The sequence below is a fragment of the Manacus candei genome, unplaced genomic scaffold (assembly GCF_025592945.1).
Source record: "Manacus candei isolate 608988 ecotype Guabito, Panama unplaced genomic scaffold, ASM2559294v1 h1tg000139l, whole genome shotgun sequence".
NCBI classification, from domain to species: domain Eukaryota; kingdom Metazoa; phylum Chordata; class Aves; order Passeriformes; family Pipridae; genus Manacus; species Manacus candei.
In genome coordinates, this window is record NW_026138187.1 from 1,408,006 (window position 1) to 1,420,027 (window position 12,022).

Consider the following 12,022-nt stretch of genomic DNA (forward strand, 5'->3'; position numbering starts at 1 on the left):
TACAAATTTGACCACTGTGTATGGGAAGAGAAATATCCCCCATTTCCCTGCTCCAGCTCTCATGTTGCTGGGTGTTCAGGAGCCTTGTGGGACTCCCTGATGCTTTTTGTGGGACCACGAGGGGATGGCAGAGGGGTCCAAGCAGATGCATCTCCATTGTGCCTAAAGGCAGGGGTTGATCCATAGGTTTTATTTGTTTGTAGGAGCTTGGCCACGTCCTTCCTTTGGGGTGGGAGAAGCCTCCCCGTGAAGGGACCTCAGTAAAGGCAAAGGGATACAAAATAATTGCTTTTCACGTTCCCCACCCCAGCCAAGGGCAAAGCCGAGAGTCCAGTCCTGCCCCCTCTCCTTCCCCAGAGCTGCAGGGAGCTGCTGCTTCTCCATCCCCCGTCCTCCCCTAGCAGATCCAGGCTATTACCAAGGCTATGGTATGGATTGGAGCCGCATGGTAAAGCAGCATCATGTATCCAGGGATATGATTATTTCCCAGTGGTTGAAATCTAGGTCTCTTGCTTGGGAGGAGGGGTGCGGGGTGGGGGGGAAGTGGGCAGGGGGGGAGACGCTCGTATTAATCTTATGAATATTCACGGTGAAGCTTTGCTGGCTTCGGAGGTTGAGTCCGGGGTAGAGTTTGGGGGGCCGGGGGTGAGAGGTGCCGGCAGTGGCGCGGAGCAGCTGCTTGTGCATTCGCTGCATGCCTGACTGCAGAGCCGACTGTAAGTTGGTGCCTTTTTCTCTCCCCCCCTCCATCCCCCCCATCCCCGCATCCTTCCCCTCTTCCCGCTGCTCCCCTGCTTAAATAATCCTGGCCAGGAACGGTGCAAAAGGAGGGACTTTTGATTTAGACGCAAACACGACCCCGAATCTCACCCCTCCGAGACGCAGCCATGGCTCCTGCCTGCAGTGCGGGCAGGGAGAGAACTCCGGGGCTTCGGGCAAATCTTCGCCACCTCCATCCCCCCACCTCCTAAATTTGCATGAATTAACCCTAAAAATGCTTGCGGGGGGGCGGAGGTTATTTGCCAGGAAGGCAGGTGATGGGGAGAAAGTAGGAGAAACTGAGTGCTGGGATAGGTGATGTCAACTCAGACGATGTCGTAGCCCTCTCCATTGAGCATCACTGCTTGGAGTCAGGGAAAGAAGCCCAGAGCCTATGACAAATAAAATCAACCTGTTAAAATAAGAAAAAAAAGGAAATTTCTGTGCTGTTAAACAAATTCGAGGTGTTTTGGAAAGGGAGGAAGGGGAGGAGAGAATTTACGGACAGGAGAAAAACCTGCGTGTTTAGTAGAAAAATAAATAAAATCTTGAAGGTTGGTCGATTTTTTGGTGACATGGGCATTTGTGGCTGCCAGACCTTTCCTGCAGGAGCAGAAAGATGGTGTTTGTGGTGTTCTGGTATGATGCTTGGAGGAGCCAGGGAAGGTCAAATCCAGCTAAACTCCTGAGTGAGTCGCTGGGGAGCGAGTGGTGGGGAGGCAGATGCAGGAAAAGGAGAAAAACTGGGACAAATGTGACCTCCCCTCCTCTGGGCCTGGCAGAAAAGGGTTAAGAGAAGCGGTTGAATGCTGCAAGCCTCGTCAGGGTTGTACTATTTTTTCTAGTGCATAAGGAGAAGGGAGAGGAGGGTTGCACGGAAAAGGGAAATTTCCAAGAAAAGAGGGATCTGCGGCAATATCTGCACCTCGGGGGATGAAGAGAGGAACCAACAGGCATAAATGGCCGGGAGACGGCTGAAATCTTCGCCGAGGAGATTGGCACCGCGGGGTTATTTTCCACCTGCCTCCCCTACCCATTTCTGTAATCCTGGCTCAAAGTAGACAAGTCGAGTTGGAGCTGAAGAAGGGAGGTTAGAGGGGTTTTTATTTCATTTGGGAGGGGAGAAACAAAACAAAAAAAAAAAAAAGGAAGCAAAAATGAGAGGTTGGTTGTGCCTCCCCGGGTTGAGCACCTCCGTGGCGCGAGGCAATGCAGGATGATGCAGAGGAGCAGTCGCCGGGAGCAGGGATGTGAGGATCCGGCACCCACCGGGGACACGAGCCTCAACATCCCCAGGAGAAATTTCACCCGGCGGAGTCGAATTCCCACGGGGGTGGGTCGGCCGGGGGGGAGCGCTGGCTTTTGGGAGGACGGGGAGGGGGGATGGAGGTCGCGTGGGTCGGGGCCTACAGTGCGGGTCCTTGGAGCTGCCAGCGGGGGGCAGGGGGCCTTGGAGGGGGACACACAGGGACCGCTGGGGGGGGGTCGAGCTGGTGGGTGAAACCGGAGCCTCCCGAATTACCGGGGGACGCGACGCAGCGCCCTGAGTGCCGTGCCCGGTGGGTGCCGTGCCCGGTGGGTGCTGTGATCGGTGGGTGCTGTGCCCGGTGGGTGCCGTGCCCGGTGAGTGCCGTGATCGGTGGGTGCCGTGCCCGGTGGGTGCCGTGATCGGTGGGTGCTGTGCCCGGTGGGTGCCGTGATCGGTGGGTGCTGTGCCCGGTGGGTGCTGTGCCCCGTGGGTGCCGTGCCCCGTGGGTGCTGTGCCGGGTGGTTGCCGTGCCCGGTGGGTACTGTGCCCCGTAGGTGCCGTGCCCGGTGGGTGCTGTGCCCGGTGGGTGCTGTGCCCGGTGGGTGCCGTGCCCGGTGGGTGCCGTGCCCGGTGGGTGCTGTGCCCGGTGGGTACCGTGCCCGGTGGGTGCTGTGCCCCGTGGTTTGGCGGTGGTGGGGACCCTCGGTGGCTTTGCAGAGCCTCAGTGGCGGGGGGGCTGCGTCGTTCCCCCCCCCCCGCGCCTGGCACCGGCTCCCCCGGGCAGCGGCCCCGCGGTGCCGAGCGGAGCGCAGGGAGATGGAGCTCTGGCTTTTTGGGCTCTGGCTTTTTCCGCCCTGGCTCTAGCGCGCTCTCGCCCTCGGCTCGCGTTGCAGTGCGGGGCGGGCGAGCAGCGGGCAAACAGCTCGCGGGGAGGAAAAAAAAGGGGTGCCCGGAGGAGCCGCGGCTTTGCAGATGCTCCTCTGGAACCTCCGGCAGCTTGTTACCTTCTCGGTGTTTTTTCCAGGCGATGCCACACCTCCCGAGGACACTGGAGACATCGGGTTTTGCTGAGCTTAGCAGCTTTTCACCGTCGTACCAAAGGCATCAGACAGACGCTCATCTGCCCTGAAGTGCATATCTGCAACAGCTCCCGGGAAGACTCTGTCTCTCTGTCTCTCTGTCTCTCTTTTCTCTCTCTCTCCAGTCCAAACCATTACAAGACCTGACTTCCACCATCTGGGAATTTAACCCCTCTTATGTCCCTTCTCCTTTTTCTACGATGACTCACCATTATTTTTAACTTTGAAGAGAGAGGAAATTATGGGGATCTTGGAAGCCTGTATTTCTCTCTAGGATTTCCCCGGGGTCAGATAATCGGTGTTACTAAGAGACTAAGATTTGGCTTCTCCAGGTAACGTGATTTGTTTTCTGTGTGCCATGGTGGTTTGCAAAGGATGACAGGAGCCGGGACACCAGCGGCCGAGGAGGGGGACTGCGGTGGTCCGTGGGGAATCGCTGGCTCCGCATTCCAGAGCTTGGCTGCAGGCAGGGAGGGCAGCATGTCGCCCAGCCGCTGCTTCGTGGCTAGGGCAAGAGGATTGGGAAGGTGTTAAAAGCCGAGTTCGAGTTTTTCTGGAGGGTCGATTGCCTGAGATCGCACGGTTAAATGTTAATTAACCCTTCACTGCATGCCTGGGAATGAGCTGAGCCCGGCACCCCCTGGGGTCCCCTTGCCACTCTAGGTCTGGATGGGGTTATTTTTCTCTCTTCCTTTCTCTTCCCTTCCCCCTCTTTGTTTTTGGTTTCTTTCTTTTTAATTGGAATTTTGATTTTTAGCCAAGAAAAAAAAAGCCCTGCTTTGCCAATGCCAGTTTTTCCGTGCTGGTTTTGAACAGGTGATGGTTCCTCAGGTGTTTTCTCTGTTCCACCTAATGGGTTTAGAGGGGAGTTGTTGAACTCTGTATCACAGAAGGCAAATTAACCCCACAAGAAAGGGCATAGACATACTAGTGAAGGGATCTGCTCTCCTCCCCCCAGCTTTATTCCATCTCTCTCTTTCTCAGCAGGGGTGATTTTCTTTCTCCTTTTTTTTTTTTTTTAAATTTTTTATTTCCTCCTTTTTTTTTTTTTTATCTCATCCCTTTGCCTTTTCATGAGACTCTTTCAACCCTACGTACCTGTCCTTCTGCAGGATAGTAGCCCTGCCCTGAACCTGAGCCCACCACTGGGTCCTGGGAAGAGCTTAGCATAAGGATTTCTTTGAAACCCCAATATGACAGTTGCTACCGGAGATCCTGCAGATGAAGCTGCAGCTCTTCCCGGTCACCCGCAGGACACGTACAACCCTGAGACCGACCATGAGTGCTGCGAGAGGGTGGTCATCAACATCTCGGGGCTGCGCTTCGAGACGCAGCTCAAGACGCTCGCCCAGTTCCCAGAGACCTTATTAGGGGATCCTAAAAAGAGGATGAGATATTTCGACCCTCTCCGGAACGAGTATTTCTTTGACCGGAACAGACCCAGCTTCGATGCGATCTTGTACTATTACCAGTCTGGGGGGAGGTTGAGGAGGCCAGTTAACGTGCCCTTGGACATCTTCTCGGAAGAGATTCGATTCTATGAACTGGGGGAAGAGGCGATGGAGATGTTTCGAGAGGACGAGGGCTACATCAAAGAAGAGGAGAGGCCACTGCCTGAGAACGAGTTTCAGAGACAAGTGTGGCTGCTCTTTGAGTACCCCGAGAGCTCAGGCCCTGCCAGGATTATAGCTATTGTCTCCGTCATGGTGATTTTAATCTCCATCGTCAGCTTCTGCTTGGAAACGTTGCCCATTTTTCGGGATGAGAATGAAGACATGCATGGCAGCGGGCTGAGCCACCTCCCCTATTCCAACAGCAGCATGGGGTACCAGCAGTCCACCTCCTTCACAGACCCCTTCTTCATCGTGGAGACACTTTGTATCATCTGGTTCTCCTTCGAGTTCCTGGTGAGGTTTTTCGCCTGCCCCAGCAAGGCTGGGTTTTTTACCAACATCATGAACATTATTGACATCGTAGCCATCATCCCCTATTTCATCACCTTAGGGACAGAGCTGGCCGAGAAGCCAGAGGATGGCCAGCAAGGCCAGCAAGCCATGTCCTTGGCCATCCTCCGAGTCATCCGCTTGGTGCGGGTCTTCAGGATCTTCAAGCTCTCCCGGCACTCCAAGGGGCTGCAGATCCTGGGGCAGACTCTCAAGGCCAGCATGCGGGAGCTGGGCCTCTTGATATTTTTCCTCTTCATCGGCGTCATCCTCTTCTCCAGCGCCGTTTACTTCGCCGAGGCCGATGAGAGCGAGTCCCAGTTCCCGAGCATCCCCGACGCCTTCTGGTGGGCTGTGGTTTCCATGACGACTGTTGGCTACGGAGACATGGTCCCCACAACCATCGGGGGGAAAATAGTGGGTTCCTTGTGTGCCATTGCCGGCGTATTAACGATTGCCTTACCAGTGCCCGTCATAGTGTCCAACTTCAACTACTTCTACCACCGGGAGACGGAGGGAGAGGAGCAGGCTCAATATCTGCAAGTAACCAGCTGCCCAAAGATCCCCTCTTCCCCTGACCTAAAGAAAAGCAGAAGTGCCTCTACTATTAGTAAGTCTGATTATATGGAGATTCAGGAAGGCGTAAACAATAGCAATGAGGATTTTAGGGAGGAGAACTTGAAGACAGCCAATTGCACCCTAGCTAACACAAACTATGTGAATATCACCAAAATGCTAACCGATGTCTAGTAGCTAAAATCTAGTAATGTATTTAAAGCTGAAGTGGAACAATTGCAGATATTGAGTGCTGCTCTGCATTGTAGTTAACACAGTATTTTCTACGGTGTATATTTGGTTCTGCATGGGAAGCAATAGCTGTGTAAGTTACTTTTAACCTTCTATTTCCACACTGAATAAGCGTCTGTGCAAAAAAAAAAAAACAAAAACAAACCGACAAACTAAACCCAAACCATTTTGTTGCCCTTCTCCCATCCCAGGCTTGTGGGTTTCCGAAGATATGGGAGGTATTTCCAGCAGCAGGATGGGGATACGAGGGGCAGCTCCGGGCTGTGCCAGATCCCTGTCCGGGGTGACGACCACCTTCCAGGGAAGGGCTGGGAAAGGTCAGGCAGAACTCGCTGAAGGGACGATGCGGGCGAGTGTCCGGGTTGCTGGAAGGCTCAGGTTTCCACCCTGGGAATGCCAAGCCCGGCCGCGTCGCCCAGGCTCGTGTTTCATAACTGAAAATGCTGCATGCTGCAATTGTTTCAGCCACTGCAGTGTGCCAGTGTGAGGCCCAGGGGAGGGATAATTAGTGTGACAGCACATTATTTATTAAGTCTTAAATTTTCTGTGCCAGGCATCGGGAGGGCCAGGTAAATAAATCAAGCGCTTGGATTTTAGTATTTCTTCAGATAACACTTCCATCCCTAATATTTCCAGGCTCACCAAAGACATCTCCACTAATATGTTGAAAATGAGTTGGAAAAAGCATCTTTTTTTACATCTATATATAAAACTGGAGCAACTATGCTGTGGCCTATAATATATTTATACTGCAGTGAAATTTAACCAGTAATACAGTACAGCTGCATGGATATTTGTTGCATGAATCTGAATATTTAATACACACACAAATATATATTTTCTTAGTAGACTATACAATATTCATGTTTATAGTGTTTATAGATTCTCCGGTGGCTCAAAGGAGATTCATGGGAGTTCAAAAATCCCAACTATAGTTAAAAACAGGATGGAGAAGGCATGTGCTGACAACAGTTGGATAGATAACAAGGCAAAGCCTGAGTGTCTGAGCATTCAGACCCAAGAGCCAACTAGTGCAACGGAAGGTGAGCTGAAAGTTAAACACCTGCACTCATTATGGGGCGAGTAATTAGTCATTAATCTTGGTGTCAGGAGCAGAAACCACGGAGGATCAGAGAGGGCACGAGGAGCAGGTGGAATTGCTCTCTTCGTTTGTTTGTTCAGCAGTTTTCAGCCGTTCCTGTATAATTCTTGTGTGTGTGTATGTAGATATTTAGAGAGCGACTACAGGGCCGAATCCTCAGCAAAGAGAGCTCTTGAGGCATCGGGGATTTCCTGATTTAGGGGTGCTGGGATGGTGGGACGTGGGTTGGAGCAGGATGACCTGCCCCGTGGAGCCCACGGGATCACCAGGGCAGGGCGTGTTTTGGGTTGGAAAACTCTTTTTCAACCACATAGAGCCCTAGGGCTGGGGGTTTATTTCTCTGTGATGGAGAGGGCATGTGCTGGGGGTGGGCTGGATCTGAGCTGGTGCCTCTGAGCCTTTGCTTTGCCTTCTTCCAAAGTTTTTAGAGCGGTGAGTTGGGGTGCAGAGAGCCTGAGTTTGTCTCTGCTTCTTCATCCCTGCTGGTATTTGGGGATGGGAGCTGTTGATCCAGGGGGATCTCATCTGCTTTCCCCATTCCCATCTGGGTTTCCTTGTGTCTCCCTCATTGCTGACAATCCCCAGGGACAGGTGTCCTGTTCCTCTGATAGGTCAGGGGAGAGGGATGAAAATCTCTGTCAAGGTCGTGGTCAATCAGAGCCTCCCTGGGCTGTGGAACAAGGTTCAGTTGGGGTGAATTTGGGCTGAATTGGGGCACAGTCAGTGCTGTACCACTGCATGAAGTGTGGGCACAAGGAAGGAATCCTCTGGCAGAGCATATGGGGGAGGTCAGAGACCCTTCCTGAGCTCAGAGAGGAAAACTCTACTAAATAACAATAAACCAACCGGTGCTAACATATTCTACAGCAATGGTTCCAGATGATGCTCTGGGGCCAGATCTTGTGCTGATGTGGCTTCCTTCAGCCAGGTGGAAACACTCCTCAGTTTTGTTGGATTGGTTGGTTGACTGATTCCGGCCTGGCTATAATTAATACCATGGCTTGTGCACGAGAGTCCTGCCTTCTGCTTGGGGCAAAGGACCAGCAGCATCCAGGGGTTGGGGCTCAGTGTGCTCAGCACCACGGGGCACCCAACCCCTCTTTAATCTCATTATATTGGGAGCCTTCTGCTCCCACTTCCTGCAGCAGCTTGGGAATGGGAGCTTCTGAACCCCCCCCCCAAAAAAAAAAAATCAACACAATCCAAAGCAATAAATTTTGACTCCTGAAGCTCATCATGTTGGATGGGGCAGGGCTGGCAGGAGTCTCCAGCTTGGGCACAATTCCCAGGGCAGTCAGCCAGCTCCCATTGATCCAGCTCCTGGTGGGTCCATGGAGACATGAGCTTGCATAGGGAAGCTGCTGGATGTGCTGGGATGCTGCTCACCCACCTCTGGGTCCCTCCTCACCTGGTGATCCCATTCCTGGTCTCACTGCACGTTTTTTGGGATTCTGTCAGTCGGTGAGACTTGGCAAAGTGCCTGGTTGTGAGCTTGGGATGGTTTGGGATGGTTGGCCAAAGCCTTGGTGCACGTTGGGAGCACGAGTGCCGTTGTGGTTTGGGGAGGAAGAAGGTTGTGTTTTCCCTTGGGTAGGTGGTGTTTTGGGAATATTGTTCTCTCCAAGGCCGGGCGGGAGGGGAGAGCAGATCCGTGAGCAGGATCAGTCCTATCCAAACCTTCTCACCAAACTGGGGGGCCCAGCTGCCTTTGGAAGCCCCAGAGGTGCATTCCAGTGAAAAATGGGGCCGAAGAGCAAGAGGCCACTCCCCTGCTGTCACCAATGTGTGCTGGCATCTGTCCCCACGGCAGGGCTGGCACAGCCAGTCCTTCCTTAGGACACATCCTGCTCCTCTTGCACTGACCCCAGCAGAGGTTCCTGGGGAAGACAAGCCCTGGTGGGGGATTGGCTCTGTTCTGCACTAGTTTGGGAAACAGGGCAAACAACCAGATCAGTGCTCAGATGTTTGTTCAGGGTGGGAAAGGTCGGGGGAGGCCGTGGCTGGGAGGGATCTGTCCGTCTGCACGAAGCAGAGGGGTCCAGATTTCTCCCTTGCACACAGAAATGGTTCTCCTATAGCTTTTAATGGGATTTGTGCCTGCAGGTCGGAGCTCTAGTGCTATTTCTAGCTTTGCTTCTGACTCACTGATGTGATCTTGAACCAGTTTTTCAGGAGGAGAATGTGATATTTTTTCCTTTTCTTATTTTTTTTTTCTCAAGGAATTTGGTTTCAGAGGCTCTGGGCCTGTTTCTGTGGAGATGCTGAGCATCCCAACCTCCTCTTGACTCTGAAAGGGTGCAAACATGAGCTGCAAAATGGCTCAGACTGAGGATGCTAAATTAGGGACCGGGAAAGGGGGGGTGTCCCACCATCCATGTTTGATTGCATGAGGCCACTTAATGGAGGTGGTCTGGTTCCTTTCCTCCTCCTGAGGAGAACTTTGCCTCTCTGCAGGGTTGGGATGGAGGACTGGAGCTCTCTGGTCTGTGGAGGTGCTCCTGGAGGAGAGAGCATGTCTCTCTTAGATTATCCTTTGTGTCACAGTTTTGGAGAGATGGAAAACTGGGATTACAATGGGGGTTGTCTTCTACACCCAACCTCATCCCAAGCCTTCCAGCAACCTGTCAACCCTTTATTATCTTCCAAAATCTCTGCTAAGAGCAATGGGTGAGGCTCAAATACCAGCTGGATGCTACCATGTGATTAGGAAAAAATGATCTGCACAGGGCACTGTGTTTTATTGGAAGAATTAGTCTCTGCAGAGAAATTTTGTGTCCAAGTCCTCCAGATTTGAATAGTGAGCTATAAGAAGAAGAGGATCTCTAGATTGGCGTGATGAGAGTGTGGCACGTGGGTGTATAAATATGGGCATATTTGTGCATAAATACACAGAAGGAGAGAAAAAGACAGAGGAGGAGGAGATATTTCAGGAAGGGCCTTGCTTTGTTATCAGATAATTCCTGGGTCAGCCCTTGAAATCGCTGCCAAAATCTTGTAGCTTTCCCAGAGCTTGCAAAACACTTGGGGATGGGTCCAAGTGAAGGAGAGCTGGATTTGGCTTTGGAAACAGGAGTTTCCCAAGGGGCTGGGGACATTCATCTCCTTGCAACCCTCTGCAAACCAGCAGTCTCTGCTCCTGATCCTGAATCCCCACCTTGGGCCCATCATGACCATTTCTGTGACTGTGCAGGGAAAGCCAAGGAGAAGTTGAAGGTATTTGGTGGTGATGCAAGTGCTGTCTCACCAGGTGGGGTTTTGAGGTTATTTTTTTTAATGGGTGGATTTAAGTCCCTTGAACTGTGGCAACTTTTGGTCCCAGTGTGGTAGCTCCTGTTTGGAGCCAGGGTAGGTTTATCATGGATTTATGGAAGGGTTTGGTTAGAAGGGACCTTAAAGCCCACTCCCTGCCATGGGCAGGGACACCTTCTACTGGACCAGGTTGCTCCAAGCCCTGTCCAACCTGGCCTTGAAACCTTCTCTCAAGGTCTACACCCATGGGTGTAGTTTTATCTATGACAGTTATCCATGGTGGTTATCCATGGTAGTTTTCCATGGTAGTCATCCATGGGAGCTGGTCAGTGTGCTGCCAGGGTAAAAAGGGCTGAGAAAAAAGGAGTCAGCCCCAAACCATTTTGTTGTGCACCTAAAATAAGGCTATGGCTCTCTCTTTGCACCCCTGGCAGCATCTGACCTTCTCCACATCTGTCACATCCCTTGGTTGCTCCTGTTGGGCACCAGCTGCTGCCAATGCCAGGAGGCCCAAAGGGGGACAAGGGTCTCCCCCAGGGTCCAGCCTCTGGCCAGAGCCCTGCCCTTCCCCAGCCCATGGCCTCAGTGTCCCTGTGACGTTACTGCCCAAATTTCACCCCCCTGCTCAGAACGGAGCTCCCTGATCCTGCCTCATCCCACCCGAGCGGAGAGGGACCAGCCTGCAGTGATGTGAATCCTCCCTGGGAGCACAGCACTGATTTATACCCAGGGACAAGATCCCCCAGCCCAGCTGTGTGTGATGAGAGAGAAATTCCGTATCCGTGTTTTTCCTCTGGAGAGGGGATGGTTTGGCTTGTAGGAGCTGCTGGATGTTGTGTAGCCACCCAAGGCCCACACACGAGGTACTACGTCCCCTCCCCAGCCCTGCCTGGCTGTCCTGAGCTTGGGGTTGGTCTTTTGGGGTTTGGGTTTTTTTTTTTGATTATTATTATTATTTTTTAATATCTTCTGCTGCCTATAAGACTGTAATTATCAGTTTGCTCTCGCTCCCTCGTTGCTTGAGACCACGCTCTTGTCCTCCAATGTCATCCCCAAACAGCAAGGGGAAAAAAATGGGTATTGGATCAACCCTGCATGTGGTGCCTAATTCGAGCGAATCAATAGGAAGAGGAAATCCAAGAAGGACTCATCCTAAGGATGCTGGAGCTGAACCTTTTGTTTCCATGGTTACGGGAGGAATGGGACCAGGAATGGAGAGAGGCCTCTAAACTGGTAGGAATTTCAAGTCATTTAACCATGCGTTTGCTAGACAAAAAATTTAGACACCAGCTGTACCTGAATTGCACAGTGTTTATAGACGTTCCTGCCCTTATTGACTGGGGGGGTGTCTGGGGGGTCGGGTGGAAAGGGGTGAGGGGCCCCCGAGTCAATAAGGCTGCCCGTTGTATATAGGTATATAGATCTGTGTACATACATATCCCAAATGAGCATTTGCTGTCTGGTTTATCATGAGTGTATATAATTTATTCTTCACAAAGTATCACGATTTTTGTAAATATTGGCACTAATTAAGAGAAAATAAATATGTATATTATTGAGGAGTTTGATATCGGCTCTGTGGAGGGTGGGAGAGGAAAAGACGAGTGGTTGTATTTTTGATGTGTTTTTATCTGCAACTAAAACCTTCTGTGAGAAGAGAAATAATCAGTCTGAGCCATGGAAAAATCAGTTTGTGCTCCAACATCAGCCAGCTTGCAGGGGCTGGTGGAGGGGGAGATGCTCAGGGAAGAGCTGAGGGATCTTGGTGGTAGACTCCAGGATTACGGACACGCTGCATGGTGTGTACGGCATTCCCACGGGATTTGCTCCAAAA

At 52.0% G+C, this 12,022-nt stretch overlaps 1 protein-coding gene across 4 annotated transcripts; it reads left to right on the forward strand.

Annotated features, from left to right (window-relative positions):
* The first annotated feature begins 429 nt into the window (after positions 1–429).
* On the forward strand, positions 430–11,750 carry KCNA2 (potassium voltage-gated channel subfamily A member 2). 4 transcript variants are annotated; one of them, XM_051771685.1, is made up of 4 exons: positions 430–448; positions 1,605–2,092; positions 3,033–3,419; positions 4,200–11,750. In XM_051771685.1, exon 4 carries the CDS (start codon positions 4,281–4,283, stop codon positions 5,778–5,780), a length of 1,500 nt encoding a protein of 499 aa, XP_051627645.1. In that variant the 5' UTR covers positions 430–448; positions 1,605–2,092; positions 3,033–3,419; positions 4,200–4,280; the 3' UTR covers positions 5,781–11,750. The 4 variants fall into 4 exon arrangements, with proteins under 4 accessions (XP_051627645.1, XP_051627644.1, XP_051627642.1 ...); XM_051771684.1 differs by lacking the exon at positions 430–448 and adding an exon at positions 596–716 and having other exon boundaries at positions 4,075–11,750; XM_051771682.1 differs by lacking the exon at positions 430–448 and adding an exon at positions 596–716.
* The last annotated feature ends 272 nt before the right edge of the window (positions 11,751–12,022 follow it).

Bases quoted from the DNA above. Each gene is read 5' to 3' on its own strand.
- KCNA2 (XM_051771685.1), top strand. From the start codon at position 4,281: ATGACAGTTGCTACCGGAGATCCTGCAGATGAAGCTGCAGCTCTTCCC.